This window comes from Bos mutus, chromosome 24, assembly GCF_027580195.1.
Source record: "Bos mutus isolate GX-2022 chromosome 24, NWIPB_WYAK_1.1, whole genome shotgun sequence".
Classification (NCBI taxonomy): Eukaryota; Metazoa; Chordata; class Mammalia; order Artiodactyla; family Bovidae; genus Bos; species Bos mutus.
Genome location: NC_091640.1, coordinates 30,720,449 through 30,745,501, shown reverse-complemented (window position 1 = coordinate 30,745,501; position 25,053 = coordinate 30,720,449). Strand labels below are relative to the sequence as shown.

At 39.9% G+C, this 25,053-nt stretch overlaps 1 protein-coding gene across 3 annotated transcripts; it reads left to right on the top strand.

The window, feature by feature from the left end:
* Positions 1–335: 335 nt before the first annotated feature.
* On the top strand, positions 336–21,957 carry PSMA8 (proteasome 20S subunit alpha 8). Of its 3 annotated transcripts, none has more exons than XM_070361854.1 (7): positions 336–437; positions 9,072–9,084; positions 10,743–10,867; positions 13,690–13,812; positions 18,824–18,943; positions 19,060–19,122; positions 21,681–21,957. In XM_070361854.1, the coding sequence occupies exons 1-7, from the start codon at positions 336–338 to the stop codon at positions 21,771–21,773; spliced, it is 639 nt and encodes a 212-aa protein (XP_070217955.1). In that variant the 3' UTR covers positions 21,774–21,957. The 3 variants fall into 3 exon arrangements, with proteins under 3 accessions (XP_070217955.1, XP_005905887.1, XP_070217954.1); XM_005905825.2 differs by having other exon boundaries at positions 9,072–9,198; XM_070361853.1 differs by having other exon boundaries at positions 9,072–9,198; positions 10,710–10,867.
* The last annotated feature ends 3,096 nt before the right edge of the window (positions 21,958–25,053 follow it).

Sequence of the window (25,053 nt, the reverse complement as noted above, 5' to 3'; positions counted from 1 at the left end):
TGCATTGGCAAGAGGATTCTTTACCAATGCACCACTTGAGAAAGACCTATTCTCACTATTAAGCCCTACTCTTTGAGATAGTTTTCACAACCCCATCCTGGAGCAATACCAGAGTGGGAAAACCGGGACTCAGGAACCAGGAACTAAGGGTAGCACTGGAACAGGATCACAGTCGATTCGCACTTAGCACGTCTCACCCGCGGTTGCAAACACTTCCGGCGGCGTCTTGAGGAGCACGTAAGCACTTCCGGATAGCACGTGGCCGCAGGCCCTGCCGCTCCTCAGCTGTGATAGTGTGTGGGGGGGCTCAGCTGGAATAGGGGTAGTGGTGTGCGATGGCGTCTCGGTATGACCGGGCGATCACTGTCTTCTCCCCGGATGGACACCTATTTCAAGTGGAATATGCCCAGGAAGCAGTAAAGAAAGGCTCCACCGCGGTGAGAGAGCAACTTTTCTTAGCCATCGGCCCCTGCCTTGTGTCAGGCCTTGATTACTCCACCATCCCAGCCCATCGCTGGATATGGGGGGACCGGAAAAGAGTCCCCTACGTGTGAAAATTGCCTCCTTTCTGTATCAAGGGAGGTGTTGTTTCTGAAACTAGGGTTGGAAACAGCGGAGTTAAAAGTTGGTAGATTTCTTAGGTTTCCGTTGTTGCAACTGCCATTAACAGTCGCCGTAGACATGTACCTGGGGCGAAGCGGGGCTGGGGTGGGGGTGGGGGGGAGTGTTTTGTAGCCTTGACTGTAGAAGAGACTTTTTTTCCCCCCAAACTTCCAGCTTTTTATTTTGTATTGAGGTATAGCGGATTAACAATGTTGTGGTATCTTCAGGTGGACAGCAGAGGGACTCAGTCATGCGTATACATGCATCCTCTCTCACCTAAACCGCCCCCGCCCCCACCATCCATGGAGGCTGACACATAACATTGAGTTCCATGTGGTGTATAACAGGTCCTTGTTGGTTATCCGTTTTGCAAATAGCAGTGTGTACAGTGACCTTCCCAAACTCCCTAACTATCCTTTCCTTTCCCCGCCAAACATTAATTCGTTCTTTAAGTCTGTATCTTTCTGTTCTGTAAGTTCATTTGTATCATTTCTTTTTAGATTCCACATATAAGGGATGTCATACCATATTTCTCCTTCGGTGCCTGTCTGTCTTGTGGAAGAGAGATTAATGCAGTGTCTGACAGTTAGGAAAGAAAAGACTTCTTTCAGCCTGTAGCATCCTACCTGAACGCACACTACCCACTTCCTCAGGATTTGGCAGACACGTGGAAAAGTAACAATTACAGTAAAAATCAAAAATTGAATATGTCTGTCAATGAAATGTGGCCTAAATCGATGTGAAATTAAATCTTGTGGAGAAAAACCGTTGAAATGGCTAACCTACTCAAACATTTTCACCTGTTAAAAATGTTTGTTCAAAAATTTACTCCTGAGTATTTAGCGGCCATCTAGAGATTTTTAAGCCCCCAAGAATCTCCACTCTTTGGCCGTTTCCCACTTTTGGTTTGGTTGTTACAAAGGAGAATATCAGATCAGATCAGATCAGTTGCTCAGTCATGTCCGACTCTTTGCGACCCCATGAATCGCAGCACACCAGGCCTCCCTGTCCATCACCAACTCCCGGAGTTCACTCAGACTCATGTCGATCGAGTCAGTGATGCCATCCAGCCATCTCATCCTCTGTCGTCCCCTTCTCCTCCTGCCCCCAATCCCTCCCAGCATCAGAGTCTTTTCCAATGAGTCAACTCTTCGCATGAGGTGGCCAAAGTACTGGAGTTTCAGCTTTAGCATCATTCCTTCCAAAGAAATCCCAGGGCTGATCTCCTTCAGAATGGACTGGTTGAATCTCCCTGCAGTTCAAGGGACTCTCAAGAGTCTTCTCCAACACCACAGTTCAAAAGCATCAATTCTTCGGCGCTCAGCCTTCTTCACAGTCCAACTCTCACATCCATACATGATCACAGGAAAAACCATAGCCTTGACTAGACGGACCTTTGTTGGCAAAGTGATGTCTCTGCTTTTGAATATGCTATCTAGGTTGGTCATAACTTTCCTTCCAAGGAGTAAGTGTCTTTTAATTTCATGGCTGCAGTCACCATCTGCAGTGATTTTGGAGTATACCCTCCTTTAAATTGATATATCCACATTTCTGAAAAACTTTCAAATACACAGGGTAGCAGTAGTACTCCTGCCAAGGTTTAATTACGTTTAATAATCTTAGTGATTTATAAAAACTAAAAAGGACAAAAATGGCCTGGTGACCAAAAATCTGTTACCCCAAATCTTCCAAATCCTAGCCATTGGGTTCAGGAGGATTTGATGTTTTAAAATCTTTCGAATTTCATGAGCATGTTTGTTGTGTATCTTGGAAAAGGAGACACCAGCTATGAGAATACACAGTGCATTTCTAAGTCTAGCAATGTCTATATTTTCTCTCGCTTTCCATACCAACCTAGTTATGGAAGGAAATAATTCACTTTTATTATAAATCTATCAAATGTGAAGTGGTAAAAAAAATAACACTAGAAGGAATCTTATCATCATTTTTAAAGTATTTTTCTATTTAATTGGGCCCTCTAGTTTTACTTCTGTTTTGTAAGTAATTCTTTTAGAATTGTAAATTTAAGAAAAGTCTGATGTAGCTTAAACCAAAGGGGTACCATTTTGATAAAAACAAGAAGTTATATAATCCCCAGCATGGCGTGAAGCATATGGTTAGAAAATAATGCCCCAGTTTTAGAGCCTAAAATAAAGGGAGTAATGGGAGAAGACTGAGGTGTAATAAGAAACCGCATTGGCTATTTAAAATGTTTTAAGAATGCTATAGAACTGATTGATAGTTCCTTTGTAATGAGCTGTAAAAGGGTAAGGATATAAAAATACCTATAGTGGGCATTTTTAAAGATACATTGCAAGGAGGAGACAGTTTTGTCTCAGGATTCTGGATTATAATTTGCATCTTTGTATGGAGTTATTCGTTGTGTTTCCTTTAGGGTGCTATGACGTGTCATGTGGGGGTAAAGTTTATAATGGCACTTTTTATTAAGATATGTCACAGAAGATTCTGTCTGTAAATGACAGTTGATATGATGAGTTTTAAATAAGCCAAGGTTGGCCAGTTTTGACCAATATGAAGATGTGATATTATTTAGTAATACAAAAGTTATATGGGCTGCAACTAGAGACCCTGGGTTCTGCTTTCTTCTTGATGATTATCTTACAGAATGAAGTGAGGCAAGAGGCCTGTTTTCTTTTTCCTTAGTTCCCTTTTTATATAAATGAAAAATATGTTTGAATAACATTTTAGAGAGGTAATACCTTTCTTTTTAGGAAAGAAAAAAAATGAACTCCTCACAGTATTCCCATGGAAATGATAGGATTTATTATCGTTCTTCATTCTGTCCTTTCTCTGACCCCAAACTGTTATTGGCTCCATATTTCCTACTTTATCAAACCCCAGATCCACAGTCTGGCCATCAAAGTCTTCCATGATCCACTTTAATTAAGGGTGCAGCTTTGTGGTTTTACCAATATATGCTTCTGCCCTTGTAGGTGGGGAGAGCAGAAAACACCTCTGTCACTCTCCATCTTATTCTCTAAGAATCTCTGCATATTTCTCTCCTTTGTGGAGCCATCTCTGATCCACTCCAGTCATCATGGATCTCTTGGTTCTCTGAATTTATCATCTGTACTACAGAACAGTGTATAGTATTTATTATTTGGTCTCATGGGCTTCCCTGGTGGCTCAGTTGGTGAAGAATTTTCCTGCAGTGTGGGAGACCTGGTTTCAACCCCTGGGATGGGAAGATTCCCTGGAGGAGGGCATGGCAACCCACTCCAGTTTTCTTGCCTGGAGAATCCCCATGAACAGATGAACCTAGTGGGCTATAGTCCATGGGGTCGTAAAGAGTCAGACACAACTGAGCGCCTAAGCACAGAACATTTGGCCTCATATTCTCTTTAATGTCAGATATTCTTAATAGTCTTCTCACTTCAACTGGACAGTAAGACCTTGGTAAAGAATCCACCTGCAATGCAGGAGACTCTGGTTTGATTCCTGGGTTGGGAAGATCTGCTGGAGAAAAGATAGACTACCCACTCCAGTATGCTTGGGCTTCCCTTGTGGCTCAGCTGGTAAAGAATCCGCCTGCAATGTGGGAGACCTGGATTCGATCCCTGGGTTGGGAAGACCCCCTGGAGAAAGAAAAGGCTACCCACAACAGTATTCTGGCCTGGAGAATTCCATGGATTGTATAGTCCGTGGAGTCGCAAAGAGTCGGACACAACTGAGCAACTTTCACTTTCGAGAATTTAAATGGTGTAATGCCTTTTGTGTTTCTACTGCAGGATATACAGTGGAGGAGCTGAGAAAGAAGTAAACTACCATTTTAAGTAATACTCATTTTCCCCCACATATGTCGTGTACATTGTCTTATACCGCATGCTCAATTGATCAGTCATGTCCAACTCTTTGCTACCCCATCGACTGTAACCCGCCAGCCTCCTCTGTCCATGGAATTTTTCAAGCAAGAATACTGGAATGGGTTGCCATTTCCTACTCTAGGGGGTCTTCCCAACCCAGGGATGGAACCTGCATCTCCTGCATCTTCTGTGTTGGCAGGTGGATTCTTTACCACTGAGCCACCATTAAAAACAGTGTTTAATCCCCTTTTTAATGTATGTGGGAGCTGTGATTCAGAAGCTTCCATAACTTGGTAAGGGTACCCAGCCAGAAAGTCAGAGTCCATACCCTCACTTTAGTTTCTCTGCTTCCAAAGCCTTTGCACTTTGTGTTGCACCATGTGATTTATTCCATAAATGTTGGTATATTAATTATGTCAACATCTTAAATGTGGAAGCTAGATATGTATCATATAAAGCAATTAACTTCTCTAAGCTTCAGTTTTTTAAATAGTAAAATAGGCATCAAAATAGTGCCTGCTTCATAGAGTTGATTTGAGAATTGAATTGAGGCAATAATATGTGTTCACCATCTTGCAGTGTCTGATTCACAGCAAGTACTTAGTAAATGGTAGTTATTCTTCTTTACTATCTCTTTGTTTTCTCTTTATCCTTCAATTTTGTCTGTAGTTCTTCCAGCACTTCCATTTACTATTTAAAGACATTTTTGTTTAACACTTAAACCTGCCAGATGTGGTTCGAGGGCCACTGGTTTCACAGTGGACAAAAGAGACTCAGTCTTTGGCCTCAGAGAGCTTGCTGTCTAGCAGGGATGTTGGATAACGGTGAGTCTATAGTCCTAACAAGGCCTGTCTAAGTATTATAATGGGAGACTATGAGGCATTGTGGGAACTCTAGGTATTAGGTCCTAGGTCCATGGTCCCCATGAGGAAGTATGTAATATTTATGTAGACACCTGAAAGATGAAGTTAGCCAGATGAAAAAGTGGAAGGGGAAAGAGAGTATTATAGACAAAAAGAACTAACGTGACAAGACCAAGTAGGAGAATACAACTGTGGTTCACAAACTGAAAGACATTCAGGATTGCTGAAGCAATGGAAAAATGGGAAGAGGTGAAGCCAGAAACAGGAGCCAGACTGTGAAATGCTTTTAAGGGAATAAGAAGGCTTGAAGGGTTTTGATGTGGCTATTATTGTTCTGCCTTTCTAATAACAGACTCCATTTGTCCCACCAAAGAGGTACTCACATGACCCAAGAAATGTCATTCGTAGTTTCTGTCCTCCTGCAATAAGCAAGGGACAGAAATCTAGCCAGTATAAGTCCATAGAGCAGTACTTTTCTAGCTAGAGATACTGGTAGCTTTTTTCCTCTGGGAGAACTATTGGGATATGAGTCCAGGGTTCCCATTTTTTTTTTTTTTTCCTGAACAGATAAAGCATGTCTGCATTAAGAGAGCAGAAAGCTGATAATACAGAAGTAAATATTACAGTCCCTAGATCCTTTTGTCCCAAGTTTACTTCTGTGTTATCTTGGTTTGCCTAGTGAGAAATGTTCCCTACTAATACAAGTTTTAAGTAGGGGAGTGCAACATTCCGATTTTCTTTTCTTTTTTTCTTCATATTTTTATTTTTCAAAGATTTCTCAGACTGCATCATGGTCAGTGGATTAGATGAAATCAAGGAAGTGGGGAAACCTCATAGGAGTCTATGGGAGTAGCCCAGATGAAAGACGATAGGAGGTGTTACTAGGGTTGGGGCAAAAAGGGACACACAGCAGATTCTGGAGAAAATTCCATGGTATTGTTGATACGTTGGATGATTATTTGGATGGTTTTGGGGGTTGAGGAAGGAGAAAACGTATTGAAGAGGGAGGAGTCAGAGAAGGTGCCTCTGTTTCTGGATTTAGTCTCTTGGTATATGGCACTGCTTTTTTTTTTTTTTTGTAAGGCAATCTGAAGCAGTAATTGACATGATTGTAGGATCTGTAGTAAGCAGCCTCCAAAATGGCCTTTAATGATCCCCAGCTTCTGGTGTTCATTCATTCAAGTAACCTTCTCCCTGTATGTGAGCTGAACCTAGTGGGTGGCTTCTAAGGAATGGGATGGGAAAGGTGATGGAACGTCACTTCACACGTTGGGTTTCAGATGGTGACTTACTTCAGCCTCTTGCTTGCTTACCCTGGTGAAGCCCAGTTGGCATGTTGTGATTTGTCGTATGGAGGGTTCTGTATAGCAAGGAACTGAGGGAAACGTTTTTGTTAAAAACCCGGTATGGAGCAAAACCCAGTGTGGAACTGAGGTCCTTAGTCCAGCAATCCACAAGGAACTGAATCTTGTTAACAACCTTGTGAGTAAGCTTGTAAAGATTCTCCCCCATGAGCCAGGAGATGAGTGCAGCCTTGGGTGACAGCTTGGTTGCAGCCTTGTGAGAGACTGAACTTAGCTAAATTGTCCAGATTTCTGACCTACAGCTGAATATACATGTTTGGAAATCAAGAGACTGATCTAGGCTCGGAAATACTAATTTTAAAGTGTATCCTTTCTCTCCTCAGCTTAAAACCTATGTTGAAGGTCAAGCAAATGAGTTTTCTTAAGTACCCTTCTTCACTCAAGAAAACAAAATATAGACTACAGACTGTGTAGAGGATAGACTAAAGCCATAAGGGACCTTAATGACCTATGGGTAGTCCACCTTGGCTAAACACTGGGAGGAGTGGGGTGGAAAGCAGGTTGCTGTACAAACTAAGAGTTGATGACAGTATTTGGCCTTGAAAGGGTTAAGAGAGAGAGGCAGAATTGAAATAAAGTGGTCTTTAATATTTTGTTTAAAATAAGAGAGATTTAGCCATGTGTTCAAATGTTGGTGAAAGTTGCTCAGTTTTGTCTGACTTTGCAATCCCATGAACTATACAATCCATGGAATTCTCCAGGCCAGAATACTGGAGTGGGTAGCCTTTTCCTTCTCCAGGGGATCTTCCCAAACCAGGGGTCAAACCCAGGTCTCCCTCATTGCAGGCGGATTCTTTACCAGCTAAGCCACTAGGGAAGCCCATAAGGGAAGCCACAACGGACTTCCCTGGTGGCTGAGACGGTAAAGTGTCTACCTACAACGCAGGAGACCTGGGTTCGATCCCTGGGTTGGAAAGATCTCCTGGAGAAGGAAATGGCAACCCACTCCAGTATTCTTGCCTGAAAATCCCATGGATGGAGGAGCCTGGTAGGCCCCAGTTCATGGAATTGCAAAGAGTCGGACACAACTGAGCGACTTCACTCACTTCAGATGTTGGTGAGAAAAACCCTGGAGAGAAAGCTGAAGTTTATTTGTTTTTGGCTTTATTTGATTTATTTTAAACTTTTTATTATGGAATATTTTACATTTACAAAGACATAGAGGGAACAGTATAATTAACTTCTGTATACCCATTACGCAGCACCAGTAATTATCAACATTTTTCCAGTCTGTTTAATCTTTCCTGACTTTTTCCTGTCTCCAGTGGAGTAATTTTAAATGTAATTTCTACTGAGATCATTGTAGATTCACATGCAGTTGGAAGAAATAAAACATAGGGGTTCCTAGTATACTTTCTGCATTTTCTGCCAATACTAACATTTTGTAAACTGGTACAGTGTCACAACCAGGATATCGATGTTGATATTTTATTCCAAATTCTCCAATTTGCCTTGGACTCATTTGCCTGTGTACATTCCTGTCTGTATCCACAGTCAAGATACTAACCATTTCCAGCTCCACAATTCCATATGTTGCTCTTATTTAACCACACCCAACTCTTTATTTACCTTCCCTGCCAAACTGACCTATCGATGGCCCTAATCCCTGGCAGCATTCATCTGTCCTTCATGTGTAAAATTTTGTAACTTCAAAACGTTATTGAAATGACATCATACAGTATGAAACTTTGGGGATTTGCTTTCTTCCCTTGAGTTTCATCCACGTTGTTGCATGTATCTGTTTTATTTCAAGTAGTGTTCCATGGTATGCATGTACCATAGTGTTTAATTAACTCTTCATGTATTGGAGAACATTTGTTTCCAGTTTGGAGTTTTTATGAATAAAGGTACATTCATAGCAGGCTTTTGTGTCAACATGCTTTTATTTCTCTGATAAAATCTCCCAGGTGTACAATTACTAGATTGTATGTTAATTGCCTGTTTTATAAAAAGCTGCCAAATTGTCTGCTCTGGGCCCTAATCCTTATCCCTCCTGTGAGATGTATGAAAGGGCTTTCAGGATTTTATCTACTTGACCTTCTAGACTGCTTCTACTACCACCAGTACTGGTACTGCCCATTTTACAAGAAATGGTCATGTGTTCCCAGCATCTTCTTTCATTTGGGTGAACATTGTCCTGTTTTTAGATAGTACTCCCTTAGGTGTCTGAGATTAGGACAGTCGTGTAGTTTCAGCACTGGTGGTGTGTTCTTCTAGTTTATAGCTATTTGCTTTGAGTTTAGGAAATAGACTTTCTGTAAGCCTATACTTGTGTGTTTTATTTTTCTTAGACGTCTGTTTTTCTCTTTTATACTGAAGGTTTAAAGAAAAGCCTTTTCCTGTAAGTCATTTGTTAGAATAATTTGATTATAGGCGTTAAAATGGCCAGCTCATTCTTTTTTATAATGACTCAACAGGTTGGAATTCGAGGTACCAATATAGTTGTGCTCGGGGTCGAAAAAAAATCCGTTGCCAAGCTTCAAGATGAAAGAACTGTGAGGAAGATTTGTGCCCTTGATGACCATGTCTGCATGGCTTTTGCAGGTACTTGTGGGCCTACAGTAATGATGCAGAGTATGTTGATGTAACACAGCTGGCCCCACGGTAGCTGTTACATAATATACATACTTCATAAATATACTACACTCCATTTCTCATTAAACATAAATAGTATGTCTTATATTTTTGGGGAAAGTCACAACTCTATAAACCAAGATTTCTGACAATGAGTTTTCTACATATGATACTTTTATTTTTCTATAGTTTTGGATCATATCAATATTTACAATGTAAAGAAATACTGTACTTCAACATCTCCTATCATATTTTTAAATGGAGTGAAGCTTTTAGCCTATAGGGTAAGCTAAGTCAATCTATCACCATTTCTTTCTCTCAGATAACCTTTGCAAAGAGAAAAGAATCAATTTTTCTCTTTAACTGAGTGTCTGATTATAATTCATACCCTACTCCTGAGTGTTAGAGTGGTTCTCAGCAGTGGCATGTTCTGACAGCTGCTGCTTTGTTGGTTACTGTTAACTATCTTCAGGAACTAACCATTCTTCCAGGTTTATAGAAACACATTTTGAAATGGTGTGGAAGGGAAACAAGAGTTTGTGACTGCCAAAGACTGATTGGTTATGTGAGAAACGGCTGTTTCAGAGATTTTGTGAATGAGTTTTTTGAGCAATATGATATTAAGAGAGTGGAGAAAGAAAGTAAATGGTGATGAAAAGGTCAAATGCCATAAAGTCTTCAATAGAAATGTTTGTAATCATTTGAATCCATTTAAGTTTTTGGTCATTTTGATAGAAACATCTTCTATCTCCTCTTAGAAGTGTTAAGAATTCATCACATGATGTTTTGATGCGATAAAGGCAAGATGAAGTTTTTTCTTTCCTTCTTTCTTGGTTTTTGGCTCTAACCTTGTGGTATCCTAGTTCCTGACCAGGAGTCGAACCCAGGCCCTCAGCAATGGACATGCCAGAGTCCTCGCCATTCGACTGCCAGCAAATGCCCTTCTTTTTCTGTTTTAATGTTCTTCATTTTCAAACCCCTAATCTTAGACAAAAAGCTGACAAGCGGCATGTCACGGTCATGTTGAAAGCAGATTGAGTTCATGTTTGATAATGAAGTTTCGTTGTTTTCATAAGAAGAAATCCAACTTAGTTTATGTTTAGGTAATAAGTAGCTTGGTTCTGGAATCAGGATAGATGGTCAGCTTTTGAACAAATCTGCCACTGATACTGTCTCAAAAAAGCTTTTAAAATTTGACTACAGAGTTTTTTTTTTAATTTAATAAAACCTAATAATCAAACCAGCTACTGTAAATTAAACCATCCTGATCTTTGGGAAATAGGTTACTTAACCTTCCTGTTTAAATATTATTTAAAACAATTTTCTTTAAAAAGTAAGTAACAATGGATCAAATGAAGGAAACAAAGCAACTTAGGATGAGTGATACTCTACTTCATAAATTCTTTATTATGGACATATATTGGAAAAAACAAAGAATGTTACAGGAAAAATAGCATGGTGGCCAAAACACTTTTAATGAGGAAGACTTCATTATTCTTTGACTGTTTTTATAGGCCTGACTGCTGATGCAAGAGTAGTAATAAACAAAGCTCGTGTGGAATGCCAGAGTCATAAGCTTACAGTTGAGGACCCAGTCACTGTAGAATATATAACTCGCTTCATAGCAACCTTAAAGCAGGTAAGCCAGTATTCCAACAGATTTCAAGTGTTCTTTTTTCCACCATGATGGGTCCTATCATGGGAATACTAGTCACTCCAACCATTCAGTCTGTTAAAATGTACTAAATTCCTTATTATTTCTCATTTCATATTCAGATTCTTATTCCAGTGGAGTGGATTGATCACTAGAAATCTCAATCAGTATCAATTCTGAGAATTAAATATTAAAAAAAAAAAAGAGTGACCTTTTAAGGAGATTTCTGTAGTTCAGAGATGTAGCAGTAAGACACCATTTTTAAAGTTTTCCACAGAAATACCTGATTCTTTCATCTACAAAGCTAAACACAACTGATCAGGTTTAGAAATTATGTCTTCTGAATCCATGTGTAGATACATGATTTGACCTTTAGTATAATCATGATGCATACAAATATTGCTTCATTTATTATCATTTTCTTTGCTATTTATCCACAGCAGCATAGTTCTTACACTCACCATCCTAACTATATAGTACTGTTTCTAATTGCCGTCTCCTGATGATTTAGGTTGCTCCAGGTTCTTCTTTCCTTTTCTCCTTCCCTCCCTCACTCCCTCTTTCTGCCTTTCTCTTTCAATCTGCTACTTTAATAACATTATTCTATCTTGGTCACAGTTTTTTCTTTTTTGAGTTATATTGTTAAATTAATTTTCAGTCTGGGATTCCTAGATTAAAGGTTGTAATTAGTTTTAAGACTCTTGTTATATGTAGCTAAATTGCTTTCTAAAAAGATTGAACAAATTTTTATCGTACAACTAGCAGTACCTAAATATTTCCCTAAAGAATCATCAGCATTGGGTTTTTCATTTTTCTTTTATTTTGCAAATAAGTATAGCATAGCATTGTAATAGTTGTTTTAATTTGTATTTTATAATTAGTAGTGAGGTCAATTTTTTCCCCACATGTTTGTTTGCTATTTTCATTTCTCCTAGTGTAAACTGTCTTTTCTTTTGACAGGCACTCTGGCAGTTAAGAATTTGCTCCCAGGAGCGAGAAATGTGGGGTTTAAGTCCTGGCTTTGCTACTTCCTAGTTAATGCCCTGGGCAAATTATTTAGCCTGTTTTGCCTCAATTTCCTTATTTATAAAATTAACATTACAATGTTTGTTGAGTTGCAATATATATAGTACACTTAAAGAATTTAGAATATTTCCTGGGATGAATTTTACTATTTGTTTTTACATAGAGATTTTTTTATAGGTTCTATATATTCTAGATACTACATTTTAAAATTTCATACTTACAAGAAATGGCCCTATTTTTTTTTTTTTAGAATTTAATTCGTTTCAACAAAGTTCAACATTTTTATATTGTTCTGTTTTTCTTTCTTCATTGCTTTGATTTTCCCAAGTTAAAAGGTACTCACCAAAAGCCAAGGTAGAGAAGATTGTGTACACAAGGTTCCCAGTTAAGGTTTTTAGGTTTTGTTTTGGAAATATAAAAACTATTATGCATGGAACATTTATAGAGACACGCATTGTGAATCTGTAACAGTGGCGTTGCTACCGAGAAGCCTGAGGCTCTGGAACAGAAGTTATCCTCATGTACAACTTTTGTTGTTTTAAATGATTTTACCCTTGTGCACGTGTTTCTTCTTCACACTGGGGATGCAGCTTCGATCCCTGGTGGGGGAACTAAGATCTCACATGCCTCTCAGCACGGCCAAAACAAAACAAAGTGGTTGCTTAAGCAAACAAAGTAAAAGTTTCTTTCCTTTAAGGTATGTTTACAAAACATCTACTTCATACCTACGTGTGAACTAGGAACTTTAGGGAATAACAGAGAAAAAAGACAAACCCTATTCTTTCAGAGTTTATGTTGCAACTAAATCTAAAGTGGCTTTGGAAATTCCCTGGCAATCCAGTGATTACAACTCAGGCTTCCACTGCTTGGGGGTGCAGGTATTTTGAGCTAAGATCCCACAAGTTGTATGGCATGGCTGAAGAAAAATCAAACAAAAAAACCCCAAATTTAAAGTGGCTTGTAAATATATATATAATAACATTAAAATTTTTTAAAAAATTATGTAGACAAGTCCAAGAAGAAAGCTAGTCTAAATACAGGCCAGACTTCATACAGTTGCCTACAAATGTGGTCCTGAGTTTTCTACCATGGCTGCCTCTCTGTACAACTTCTGTGGATGCCAGTCTCAGAATCACTCCCTAGGACACAAATTTAGAAAGTTCCTAGCACCAAAGTAAAAAGATAAAACTGGTTTCCAGTGCCCCATTGTCAGGAAAAAACATGCTTTGTCTTCAACAGAAGTTTCTTGTTTTGAGACTGAAAGAAATGTCTTAGTTGGATTTTTATGTAGAGATAAGAGCATACTGAACAGAATATACTTGATAATAATAGTATCAAGTAAGAATACTTGATAATAACAACAGTGTCCCTCACAATGAAACCAAGGCCGTGCTTCGCACAGCTCACTGAAATCAACTTTGTTGAGAACCGAAATGACCTGACAAGCACAGTTCTCTGCAATAGGAAAATGGTTACAGTCTAGTTATGCTACCAAACTTACATAAGGCAACAGGAAAACAAATTTGAGACCATACATAAGAAACTTAGACGATTTCATTTTACAAGACTGTCAGTATTTACTTTTTAAAATTTTCATCATGGATTGAGGTTACTACAGAAAAGTTCAGCAAGAGGATCTTGAAGTTATACAAAATAGAAATTAATAAAAGATAATTTTATCAGGAATACTTTATATTAGAAATTGTTATTTGTTAAGTAATAGTGTTGTCCTTTCTTTGGCCTCATACAGAGAGTAGTCAAGAAAACATTTTATTTTTCAGAAATATACTCAGAGCAATGGACGAAGGCCTTTTGGTATATCTGCCTTGATTGTAGGTTTTGATGATGATGGTATCCCAAGATTATACCAGACTGATCCCTCTGGTACTTATCATGCTTGGAAGGTGAGTCAGGAATTTGTTCATGTCTTTTAGAATTTGAGGGTTATACTTGTTGGATAGCATCACCGGCTCAGTGGACATGAGTTTGAGCAAACTCTGGGAGATAGTGAAGAACAGGGAGGCCTGGCATGCTGCAGTCCAGGTCGCAGAGTTGGACACAACTTAGCGACTGAACAACAACTGCTGAGAAGCATTTTTATTTCAAAGTCAGTTAGGAAAATAATGGAGATTGCTTAATTGTTGGCAAGTTTATTTATCATCTGGGTCTGAAACTGCTTTGCTGTGGTGTTGTAAGGCCAGGTGGTGGAGGTGGGAGGGTGTAAATAGCGCGAGCATGCGCGCACACATGTACACCGTGTCATCCTCATTTCACTGATTCTATGTATTGCACTTTCTTATAAGATTTTGGTTGAAGGAAGCATTATGCAACTTAAAAAAATCATCTATAACAAAAAATCTTGGAAACTTTTTTATTCTATACGTTTGAAGTAATACTCAGGAGTTAAGTGACTTTTTAAGTGTTCACCACTAGTTAATAGCAAGACTGGAATTAGAACTCAGGGTCTCCTGCTTCTTAGTGCAGGGTTCTGTCCTCTACTTCATGCTACTTCCCTCAAGCCAGATGATTCTCTCTATAGTATATACATTCTGATATCCAGCCTTTCAATGTGGAGTAAATTCTTGTGGTTTTATTTTTATTTAGGGGTGTGCCCTCTGGCACTTTGTTAAACATAAGGTCAAGTTTCTCTGTTTTCTTTTTTGTTTGTTTCTGTGTTTTGTTGTTTCTTACTCTGACCTAGTACACCACACATCCTGGTAAGATGGTACCGTGGACTGCTGAGAACGGCTGTGTCATCACTGTGTAATGACAACACTTTGCAGTGCTAGGTTGTAATCTTACAAGGTATGGTTAGAGGACATGTGAAATAGATAGTAGAGATTTTTGCACATTAGAGTAACATGATCTGATTTATATTTCAAAAGTATCTCTCATTGAGAATAGATTGTAGGGCGGAAGCAGGCAAGCAAGTTGCATGCATGCTCAGTCACTTCAGTCCTGTCCAGCTCTGTGCGACCCCATGGACTGTAGCCCACCAGGCTCCTCTGTCCATGGGATTCTCCAGGCAAGAATACTGGAGTGGGTTGTTGCCATGCCCTCCTCCAGGGAAATCTTTCCTACCCAGGGATCAAACTTGCGTCTACCTGCGTCTCCTACATTGCAGGTGGATTCTTTACCTACTGAGCCATGATTTAGGGGACTCTTAATAATAAGTGAAATCAGATTTAGATCAGGGGTGTCGGCCAGTGAAAGGTAGGGATAGATCCAGCCTACTCTGTAAAGGAGGAGAACCCAGAGAGTAATATCCTGGATCCCGAGTGAAAACAGGATTCCAAGAAGAGTTGATCAGCCAAGTCAGCACCACTGATAAATCAAATAAGAAAACCGCTGTGCTATGATTGAATTTGGCAACATGCAGGTCATTGGTGACCTTGGCAAGAACAGCCTGGATAGAGTGATGGTGATAAGCTTATAAGGCCAAGTTTTTTGCTGTGTTGCTAATACTTTAAACAGGAACAAAGTTAGTATGTTGTATACTTCAGAACAGTGTTTCTCAAAGTATATTTCTTTGGATGTTAATATATGTAAGTTAAGCTGTTTAAGGCTAATTAATGTGGAGAGATGTTTTTCTAAAGAAATTTAATAAATTTTCTTAAGTTCTGCATGTTCTAAAAGGCATTGTAAATATTCTAGAAACAGTTTAAGTAGTCCCCAAGATTACTTTAATTTGGAACCCTTTTATCATAGATCCTCTCTCCACACTGGTATTCTTTGGAAAATACCATTTAACCATCATTAAAGGCCATTTAACCATCATTTTTAGTAAGTGCTTTGGGGACCAGCATTTGTTGAAGGGAACAGATGAGGCTGAGGGAAAAGTGGGGCTGCAGTGGAATCTCCGTAAAGGCCTCATCACCCTGTGGGAAGCCCTGGGGCAGGGATAGCTCTTCAGAGTTGTTTCAAGTTGGGATGGGGGATCTGGGCATTAATAGCTCTTCATCAGTCAGTCGTTGGATTTGTCCACCTCTGGACAGTACAAGACCTTAAGCGAGATAGCTCTTGCTAATAAAGGCACCTCTCAAAGAAAGTTAAGAGGTGAAGGCCATGTGCCGTTAGCACTGCCAGCAGCTGGAGGAATAAGGCTTTCATTTCTGAAGGGGAGTAGGGCAGCACATCCCAGGATCCACTCAGAGGTCTATTTGTGAATTACTGTTCTCAGCTCCTAACCACAGGGACGTGATGATCCTTAACATGTAAGGATTTATCTTTCCTGCATAATGAGAAGGTTGAAGTAGGCAGTTACTGGTGTTTGTCTCTTTTATTATCTTAGTCTTTTCTCATGCTCCCGAGGTAGTTACTAGACCTCCAGCCAACATGTCTGCATTATAGGCAGCAGAGATTCCTAGAAGGTTCATCCAGTTACTTCCACTTGTATATTCCTTTTGGTAACAGAGGGTAGGACATGACATTTTTCAGCAGGCACATTGCCTGGAGTTCTGTCACAGAGGAAGAATGAATACTGGGGTTGGCAGCTAATATTCTTTGCCACAGAAAATCATCATTAATCTGGACAGGCAGGCAGGAAAAACATTGCAAAACCATCAAGAGTCTGTTGAAATGAGCTCAAGTGGGTAATGGGGTTGGAGGGAGGGTGGAGTTATAAGTGTGGTAAGAAGCAGCTAGATTTTAGGAAACCAGTCAAATAGGTTAGGGGGTAAAGAATTTTGACATCAGCTATTGGAAGCAGTGGACAGGAAAGTCACCAGGCATTTACAAGGTGACTTTTAAAGGCTCAGTGAGATTTCTGGATAAACCACTACTTTATGTACTTCCTCTCCAGGAAGCAGCCAGTTAGCTGACCAAAACAAACTTCAAGCTAATAAACTCCGAAGTCACACCAGGCCGAAGGGTTTCTCTTTGATCTTAATGAAATTTCAAGGCCACAAACTCCGATTTAAAATTTCATAGCTATTTATTTTAATCTTCTGAAATATAAAGGTATGGTAAAAGTTCTGCGAAGTTCAGTTCAGTTGCTCAGTCATGTCCGACTCTTTGTGACCGCATGGACTGCAGCACACCAGGCCTCCCTGTCCATCACCAACTCCCAGAGTTTAATCAAACTCATGTCCACTGAGTCGGTGATGCCATCCAACCATCTCATCCTCTTTTGTCCCCTACTCCTCCCGCTTTCAATCTTTCCCAGCATCAGAGTCAGTTCTTCGCATTTTGTGGCCAAAGTATTAGAGTTTCAGCTTTAGCATCAGTCTTTTGAATGAATATTCAGGACTGATTTCCTGCAGAACTATATGTTCATGTAGTACAAAAGGTATGTTTTCATACTCACTTCCTAAAAATCTCCTTTGCAATCTCTTTTCAGTAACCATAGTACATACCAGTTAGAACTGGGACATTGCCTATTTGCAGCCAGAACCCTTCAGTGAAAGGATGGGCTTTTCTGCTGGTTCTTTTCACTCTCTGGAGCCATCACAGCAGAAGGGCATGTGGCAGCACAGTTGTATAGAGCTCAAAGCTCAGATTGATGATTTGGTCTACTTGGTTTCAAAGCTCATATCTTCTGCTTACCCACTATATGATCTTGGGCAAGATTACCTAAGCCAGCGGTTCACAAATAGGGGTGATTCTGTCCCAGCATAGGGACATATGGCAATATCTCAAGGCACATTTGGTTGTCATCACTGAGGTAGGGGATACAACTGGCATCTAGTGAATAGAAAGCTGAGCGCTGAAGAAATGATTCTTCTGAACTGTGGTGTTGAAGACTCTGGAGAGTCCCTTGGACTGCGAGGAGATCAAACCAGTCAATCCTCAAGGAAATCAGTCCTGAATATTCATTGGAAGGACTGACGCTGGAGCTGAAGCTCTAGTACTTGCGCCACCTGATGCTAAGAACTGACTCACTGGAAAAGACCCTGATGCTGGGAAAGACTGAAGGAAGGAGAAGAAGGGGACAACAGAGGATGAGATGGTTGGATAGCATCACCAACTCAACGGACATGAGTTTGAGCAAGCTCCAGGTGTTGGTGATGGACAGGGAAGCCCAGTGTGCTGCAGTCCATGGGGTTGCAAAGAGTTGGACATGACTGAGCGACTGAACTGAACTAGTGGACAGAGACTCAGAATAGCCCCCCCACCACAGCAAAGTCATCCAGTCCAAATTGTCGGCTCTTTTAACCTTTTCAACCCTTCATTTCTTCCTTCATGAATTAAAGTTAGTAATAGTATCTTTTTAATTGTTTTTGTGATGGTTAAGATGAGATAATCTGTTTAAAATGCTTAACATAGTGCCTGGCACATTAAGTGTTCTGTTAATAAAAATTACTGTTGTTATCATTATCATCACTAGTACTCATCTGGATATTTACACTGAATGGAAAGAACAGGCTATATATTACCTGTAGTCATGCAGCCAGGGAGATGCTTTTGCCACTTCCTTTCATCTGCTGAAAATTTCTGAAGAACAAAGAAAACTGGGGAATGGAACAGAAGCAGCCCTTCTTGCTTACAGTCAGAGGAGATAAAATGATGCACAGTCCTGTTCAAAGAAACACTTTTCTTCTTCACACTGATGCCCTTTTATTTTTCTTTTTGCATCATATTGCAGTTATATATCCTTTCCTCTTTACATCTTTTTGAGTTTCAACTCTTTCAGTCTTTTTTGACTACTAAGGACTTGGGAACCGTTAACGGAATAGAAATCACTGGCCAGGACAAGGCATTGGTGTATTTGAAAATAAGTCATGCCATCGTCTCAGATTATTCATATAGTAAATCAAATGAGCTGTTGAAATGTTCCCTAAATCTTCGAACTACAATTTTCACTTAGTAATTATGCTAAGTAATAGTGGAATAAACTCTAAACCCCTAAACTTTACTTAGTAACCATAAATTCATTCATATTGCAGTGGTATTAATAATTATCTTCTGTCTTTCAAGGCAAATGCAATAGGTCGAAGTGCCAAAACTGTCCGAGAATTTCTGGAAAAGAATTACACAGAAGATGCCATAGCAAATGACAATGAAGCTATCAAATTAGCAATAAGAGCTTTGCTGGAAGTAAGTGATCTAATAAAGCATATACAGAAAATCATGGGATTCCCCCCTCATTCAGTTGCTTATTAAAACACAGACTTTCCTGGAGTAATTCTAAACTTGCACTTGTTTTACATTAGGTTGTCCAGTCTGGTGGAAAAAACATTGAACTTGCTATAATAAGAAGAAACCAACCTTTGAAGGTAAGTCATTAACCAAAGAGGAAAAAGACCTATAGTATAAGGCATTTTGACAAAAAAAATTTAGTATGTTGCTGACACCTGTGAATCTATTACAAGCCTGAAACCTCCCTTAGCCTCCATTGACACTATGATGAATTCTGTTTTGTTTCTGTGGGCTGTCACTAATCTGTACATGCTTACTACACAAGCAGTTATCTCTGCCTAGCCCTCTGTGAAGTCCTAGGGGTGCTGAGATCTATGTATAGGCTACCCCACTCTTGAGAGTCCCTTGGACTGCAAGGAGATCCAACCAGTCCATTCTGAAGGAGATCAGCCCTGGGATTTCTTTGGAAGGAATGATGCTAAAGCTGAAACTCCAATACTTTGGCCACCTCATGCGAAGAGTTGACTCATTGGAAAAGACTCTGATGCTGGGAGGGATTGGGGGCAGGAGGAGAAGGGGACGACAGAGGATGAGATGGCTGGATGGCATCACCGACCTGATGGACGTGAGTCTGAGTGAACTCCGGGAGTTGGTGATGGACAGGGAGGCCTGGCGTGCTGTGATTCATGGGGTCGCAAAGAGTCAGACACGACTGAGCGACTGAACTGAACTGAACTGAACCCCAGTCAGTACATGTTCTTATAATTAGGAATCCCTACTGAGTCCGTCCCATAGAGGGTCAGCGTACTGTATTCCCTGTGGAGATTCATTCCTGGCACCATATAGCAACAGTCCCTCTTGCTGTCTTTTTAGATCTGAAATCAAGATTAGCTTCCAGTGTCATTCAGCTGCCATTTATATAATTTGTTGGCCCTCTAGGCTTCTAACATAATGTTATCCTTCATTATGTTAAAAAACCACCTTTTCTTGATTGCCTACTGGTTTTTATCTGTTTTCTCTACTTTTCACTTCTGAGTGCCTTAAGCTTCTGTAAGACTTGCATTTTAATATCCAATTGTGATCATCTTTCCATATTTCTTTATATCAAGTCTAGCATTATTAGTTGTACACCTTTAGTCAGCCATTGTGTGTTAAAACTGCTGGACCACAAAGTAAATTGTCCAGAGCACTGCAATAAATTGTTCCAAACATTGTGATGGAGAACTCATTGGTAAAGAGCATTTGAAATGTGACTGACTGTTCATTAGGTAGAGCTTCACACTGTGTGCCAGCTAGGTCTTTAGCTGAGAGCGTAAAAAAGCACTTGCATGGGAAACTATATGAAGAATGTGCCCTACAGCAGTATTTTACGTATACCCTTTCTTTTGTGTTAAGGAAACTATTTCAAGGGGGAATAGTGTTAAAATCAGTGCTGTGTGGAGCAGGGGTTTTGGTTTTCGGAGTTTTGTTGTTGTTTTGACACCAGTGGGTAGGGATGCAAGGACAAGGCAGGAGCAAGTTTCAGTGAATAAGAGAAGTGGGGACACGAGGGCTGGGGCTGCCTCTGTGGGGCTCCACATAAACAACCAGGGTGCCCAGCAGAGTATGGAGATGGTATGGGGCAGGTTTTCACCTCTGCTTCCAGGACTCAGGGACAGCTGTGCCAAAACCACAGGGACACAGAACCACTGAGTCCAGAGTCAGCTCTCCAGCCCCACGACATACATATGTATGTACGTTGTTATGTTCTCTACTTAGTTTGGGAGTTATAAACAAAGCACTATGAAAATCATCATTTTCCTACCTCTTTGGCTAGTCCAGGAGCTGATAAAATAAACAAACCCTCATGAGAGTCACAGTGGATGGGGTGGGAGTTCACTAATCAGTTATTTTTTCATGAATAGAATAAGCTTTGCATTCAGATGTGTTCAGAATTATATCCATATATAAGATATGGAACCCGATATTGCATTTCCTGGATAAGTGCACACACACAGATACACGTGTCTTTATTTTTGAGTGGTAGGATGGTATGCATCCTGGCAGCAGAGTTACACTGTCCCTCCACGTGACACTTCCCAATAGGCTGGGTAGTGAGTAGAGCCTGTGCTTCAGAATTACATAGATCTGGGTTTAATTCCCAGCAGATGCATTTGTTCAACAGTATGATCTTGAGCAAGGTGCTCCCATCTTTGATTTTAAATAAAATAAAACTGATTTAAGTAAAATCAAAACTCTTATGTTCTCTACTTAGTTTGGGAGTTATAAACAAAGCACTATGAAAATCATTTTCCTACCTCTTTGGCTAGTCCAGGAGCTGATAAAATAAACAAACCCTCATGAGAATCACATTGGGATGGGGTGGGAATTCAGTAATCAGTTATTTTTTCATGAATAGAATAAGCTTTGCATTCAAATGTGTTCAGAATTATATCCATAAATAAGATATGGAACCCAATATTGCATTTCCTGGCTTTTTATTTTAGCACAATGATAGTGGAAATGTTGTAGAGTTCTGATTTTGTCCATAATTGTTATAATTAAGCTACTTCTGAAATATTTCATCACGTACTTGAAGTTATAAGATATAAAGCTATAAAAAATAAAATTATAAAATATAATTGGGTCCATCGGCATTATAGTTAGAAATTGTTGCTATAATTGAAATTTGCTTTTTAAAATTTTTTCTTTTCAGATGTTTAGTGCCAAAGAAATTGAATTACAAGTAAATGAAATAGAAAAGGAAAAAGAAGAAGCAGAGAAGAAAAAATCAAAGAAGACCACCTAATTCTTAGGACTGGGATATTTTAATATGTCCTTGTACTCAGAATTGCTTAGTGAAATTTTAAAGGAAATAAGTTAATATGCAACATTACATTTAGTAGTTACATGTGTTGAGAATGTCATACTTGTGGCATTCATCTATGACAAACAAACATGATTATGAAGATTTTTTTTAAGAGTTTAGTAATTGTTGAAAGCAGTCATGACTTTACATAAGCCTGAGACTATATTTTATAACTTTCTCAGTATGTTACTTTTTTCATATATGCAAATTCAATTAAAAATTTTTTAATTAAATAATTTGGTGCTATTCGAGCATTGACTGTCAGGTAGAGATAACTATTCCAAAATAAACTGAATATAATATTGAGTTGCATTTCTAGGTAAAAACATCTTTGTGTTGGTGAAGTGCCAAAATTTTGTCAATGCCTTATTTTTAAGTGAGCTTCCCAGGCAGTGGTAAAGAACGTGCCTGCGAATTCAGGAGATGAAAGAGACCTGGGTTCAGTCCCTGGGTTGGGAAGATCCCCTGGAGGAGGGCACGGCAACCCACTCCAGTATTCTTGCCTGGAGAATCCCATGGACAGAGGAGCCTGGTGGGCCACAGTCCATGGGGTTGCAAAGCTGGACGGAACTGTAGCAAACTGCACGTGTTGTCATATTGATCTTACACGTTGCAGTACAGTCATCCATTGGTGCCGGCCCTTTGTGAACACCGAAACCTGCCAGTGCTCAAGACCTTGTACAACAAAATGGTGGAGCATCTGCGTGAGCCTACACATCCTCCAGTATACTTTATTATTTCTTCCAATTTTATTGAGATATAATTGATAAGGGCTTCCCGTGTGGCTCTGCTGGTAAAGAATCCACCTGCAATGTGGCAGACCTGGGTTTGATCCTTGGGCTGGGAAGATCCCCTGGAGAAGAGAATGGCAACCCACTCTAGTATTTTGGCCTGGAGAATTCCATGGACTGTTATAGTCCATGGGGTCGCAAAGAGTCGGACACGACTGAGCAATTTTCATGTAAAAATAGAGATTCTGATTATGTATTATGGGCTTCCCAGGTGGTGCTAGTGGTAAAGAACCCACCTCCCAATTCAGGAGACGGAAGAGACGTGGGTTCAATCTCTGGGTCAGGAAGATGCCCTGGAGAAGGAAATGGCAACCCCCTCCAGTATTCTTGCCTAGAGAATCCCATGGACAGAGGAGCCTGGTGGGCTACAGTCCATGGAGTCACAAAGAGTCGGACACGAATGAAGCATGCAGGTAGTTGATATGCAACATGGTATGTTTTAAGGCATACATCATAATGATTTGATTTATATACATTAAGAAGTGATTGTCACATTAAGTTTTAGTGGACTTCCAAGTTTTGTGAACATCATCTCACATAGATAAAAAAATGAAAGAAGCACAAAAATACCTTTGTCTTGTAGAGAACTCATGATTTACTCTTCAGAACTTTGATAAATAACAGCAGTATGAATTATATATTTATCACATTGTACATTATAGACATAGTATTTATGTATCTTATAACTGGAAGTTTGTGCCTTTTTGACTGCCTTGATCCAGTTGCCCCTTCCTCCAATTCCTGCTTCTAATAAACACAAATCTGATCTCTTTTTATGAGTGAGTGAAGTGAGTTTTAGAAGTATAATTGAACTACAATAGTACGTTAGTTCTTGCTACACAATATTGATTTGATACTTCTACCATTTCAAACTGATCACCCTAAGTCTGCTTACAATATGCCACCACACAGATATTACATAGTTGTTGATTATATTCTCCACACTGTATGTTTCATAATGACTCACTTACTTTGCAATTGGAAGTTTGTACTTCTTAATCTCCTTCCTCTATTTCTTTCCTCCCTTTACCTCCCTCCTCTCTGACAACCCACCTGTTTATTCTCTGTATTCATAACTCTGTTTCTCTTTCCTTGTTTTTTGTTCATTTGTTTTGTAGATTGCATGTATAAGTAAAATGCAGTACTTGTCTTTCTCTGACTTATTTCACTTAGCCTAATACCCTCTAGGTCATCCACATTGTCACAATGGCAGGATTTCTTTTTTATGGCTGAGTAGTATTCCATCGTGTGTGGGTATATGCATGTTTTCTTTATCCATTCATCCATCGATGGGCACTTTGGTTGCTTCCATATCATGGCTATTGTAAATAATACTGCAGTTAGCATAGGGGTGCATATATCTTTTCTAATTAGTGTATGTGTGTGTTTTGCTTTCTTAGGATAAATACCCAGGAGTGGAACTGCTTAATCATATGGTACTTCTACTTTAAATTTTTTTTTTTTTTGAGGAATCCCCATACTGTTTTCCATAGGGGCTGCACCAATTCACATTCCCACCATCAGTACACAGGGTTCCCTTTTTTCCACATTCTCATCAGCACTTGTTATTTGTTTTATTTTGCATAACTGCCATTCTGACAGGTGTGAGGTGGTATCTTATTGTGGTTTTGATTTGCATTTTTGTGATGATTAGTGTTCCCCAGGTCTTCCTGGTGGCTCAGATGTTAAAGCATCTGCCTGCAATGTGAGAGACCAGGGTTTGATCCCTGGGTCGGGAAGTTCCCCTGGAGAAGGAAATGGCACCCCACTCCAGTATTCTTGCCTGGAGAATCCCATGGATGGAGGGGCCTGGTGGGCTACAGTCCATGGGGTCGTAAAGAGTCGGGCACGACTGAGCGACCTTACTTACTAGTGCTTCCCAGGTGCACTGGGGGTAAAGAACCCGCCTACCAGTACAGGAGACAGAAAGAGATGCAGGTTCGATCCCTTGGTCAGGAAGATCCCCTGGAGAAGGGAATGGCAACCCACTCCAGTATTCTTGCCTGGAGAATCCCATGGATGGGGAGCCTGGTGGGCTACAGTCCATGGGGTCACAAAGAGTCAGACACAACTGAGTGACTTCGCACAGCACAGATGATTAGTGATTTTGAGCATCTTTTCATGTCCCTGTTGGTCATCTGTATGTCTTCCCTAATGTCTTTTGCCCCTCTTGAACATAGAGTGATGGGAAGGTACCATGTAATTGTTGAATATGTCAACATATTGCATGCATGGTCCCTGAAAGTGGATTCAGACTCTGGTTAAGTCAAAATGGGGAGACCTCTAGGAAGAGAGGGATGTATTGTAGCCCACACATGGCCCTGGGAAGCTGTCTCATGAAAATGCATTCAGCTACTGCTCATCTTCACCAAACATTCTCTTCGTGCTATGCTATGCTAAGTCACTTCAGTCGTGTCTGACTCTGTGTG

What these genes read in the sequence shown, in the direction of transcription:
- PSMA8 (XM_070361853.1), top strand. Translation starts at nt 336, where the DNA reads ATGGCGTCTCGGTATGACCGGGCGATCACTGTCTTCTCCCCGGATGGA. An exon ending in TAAAGAAAGGCTCCACCGCG is followed by an intron (nt 438 to 9,071) that starts GTGAGAGAGCAA and finishes ATGACTCAACAG; the next exon opens with GTTGGAATTCGAGGTACCAA. An exon ending in GAAGAAACCAACCTTTGAAG is followed by an intron (nt 19,123 to 21,680) that starts GTAAGTCATTAA and finishes TTTTCTTTTCAG; the next exon opens with ATGTTTAGTGCCAAAGAAAT.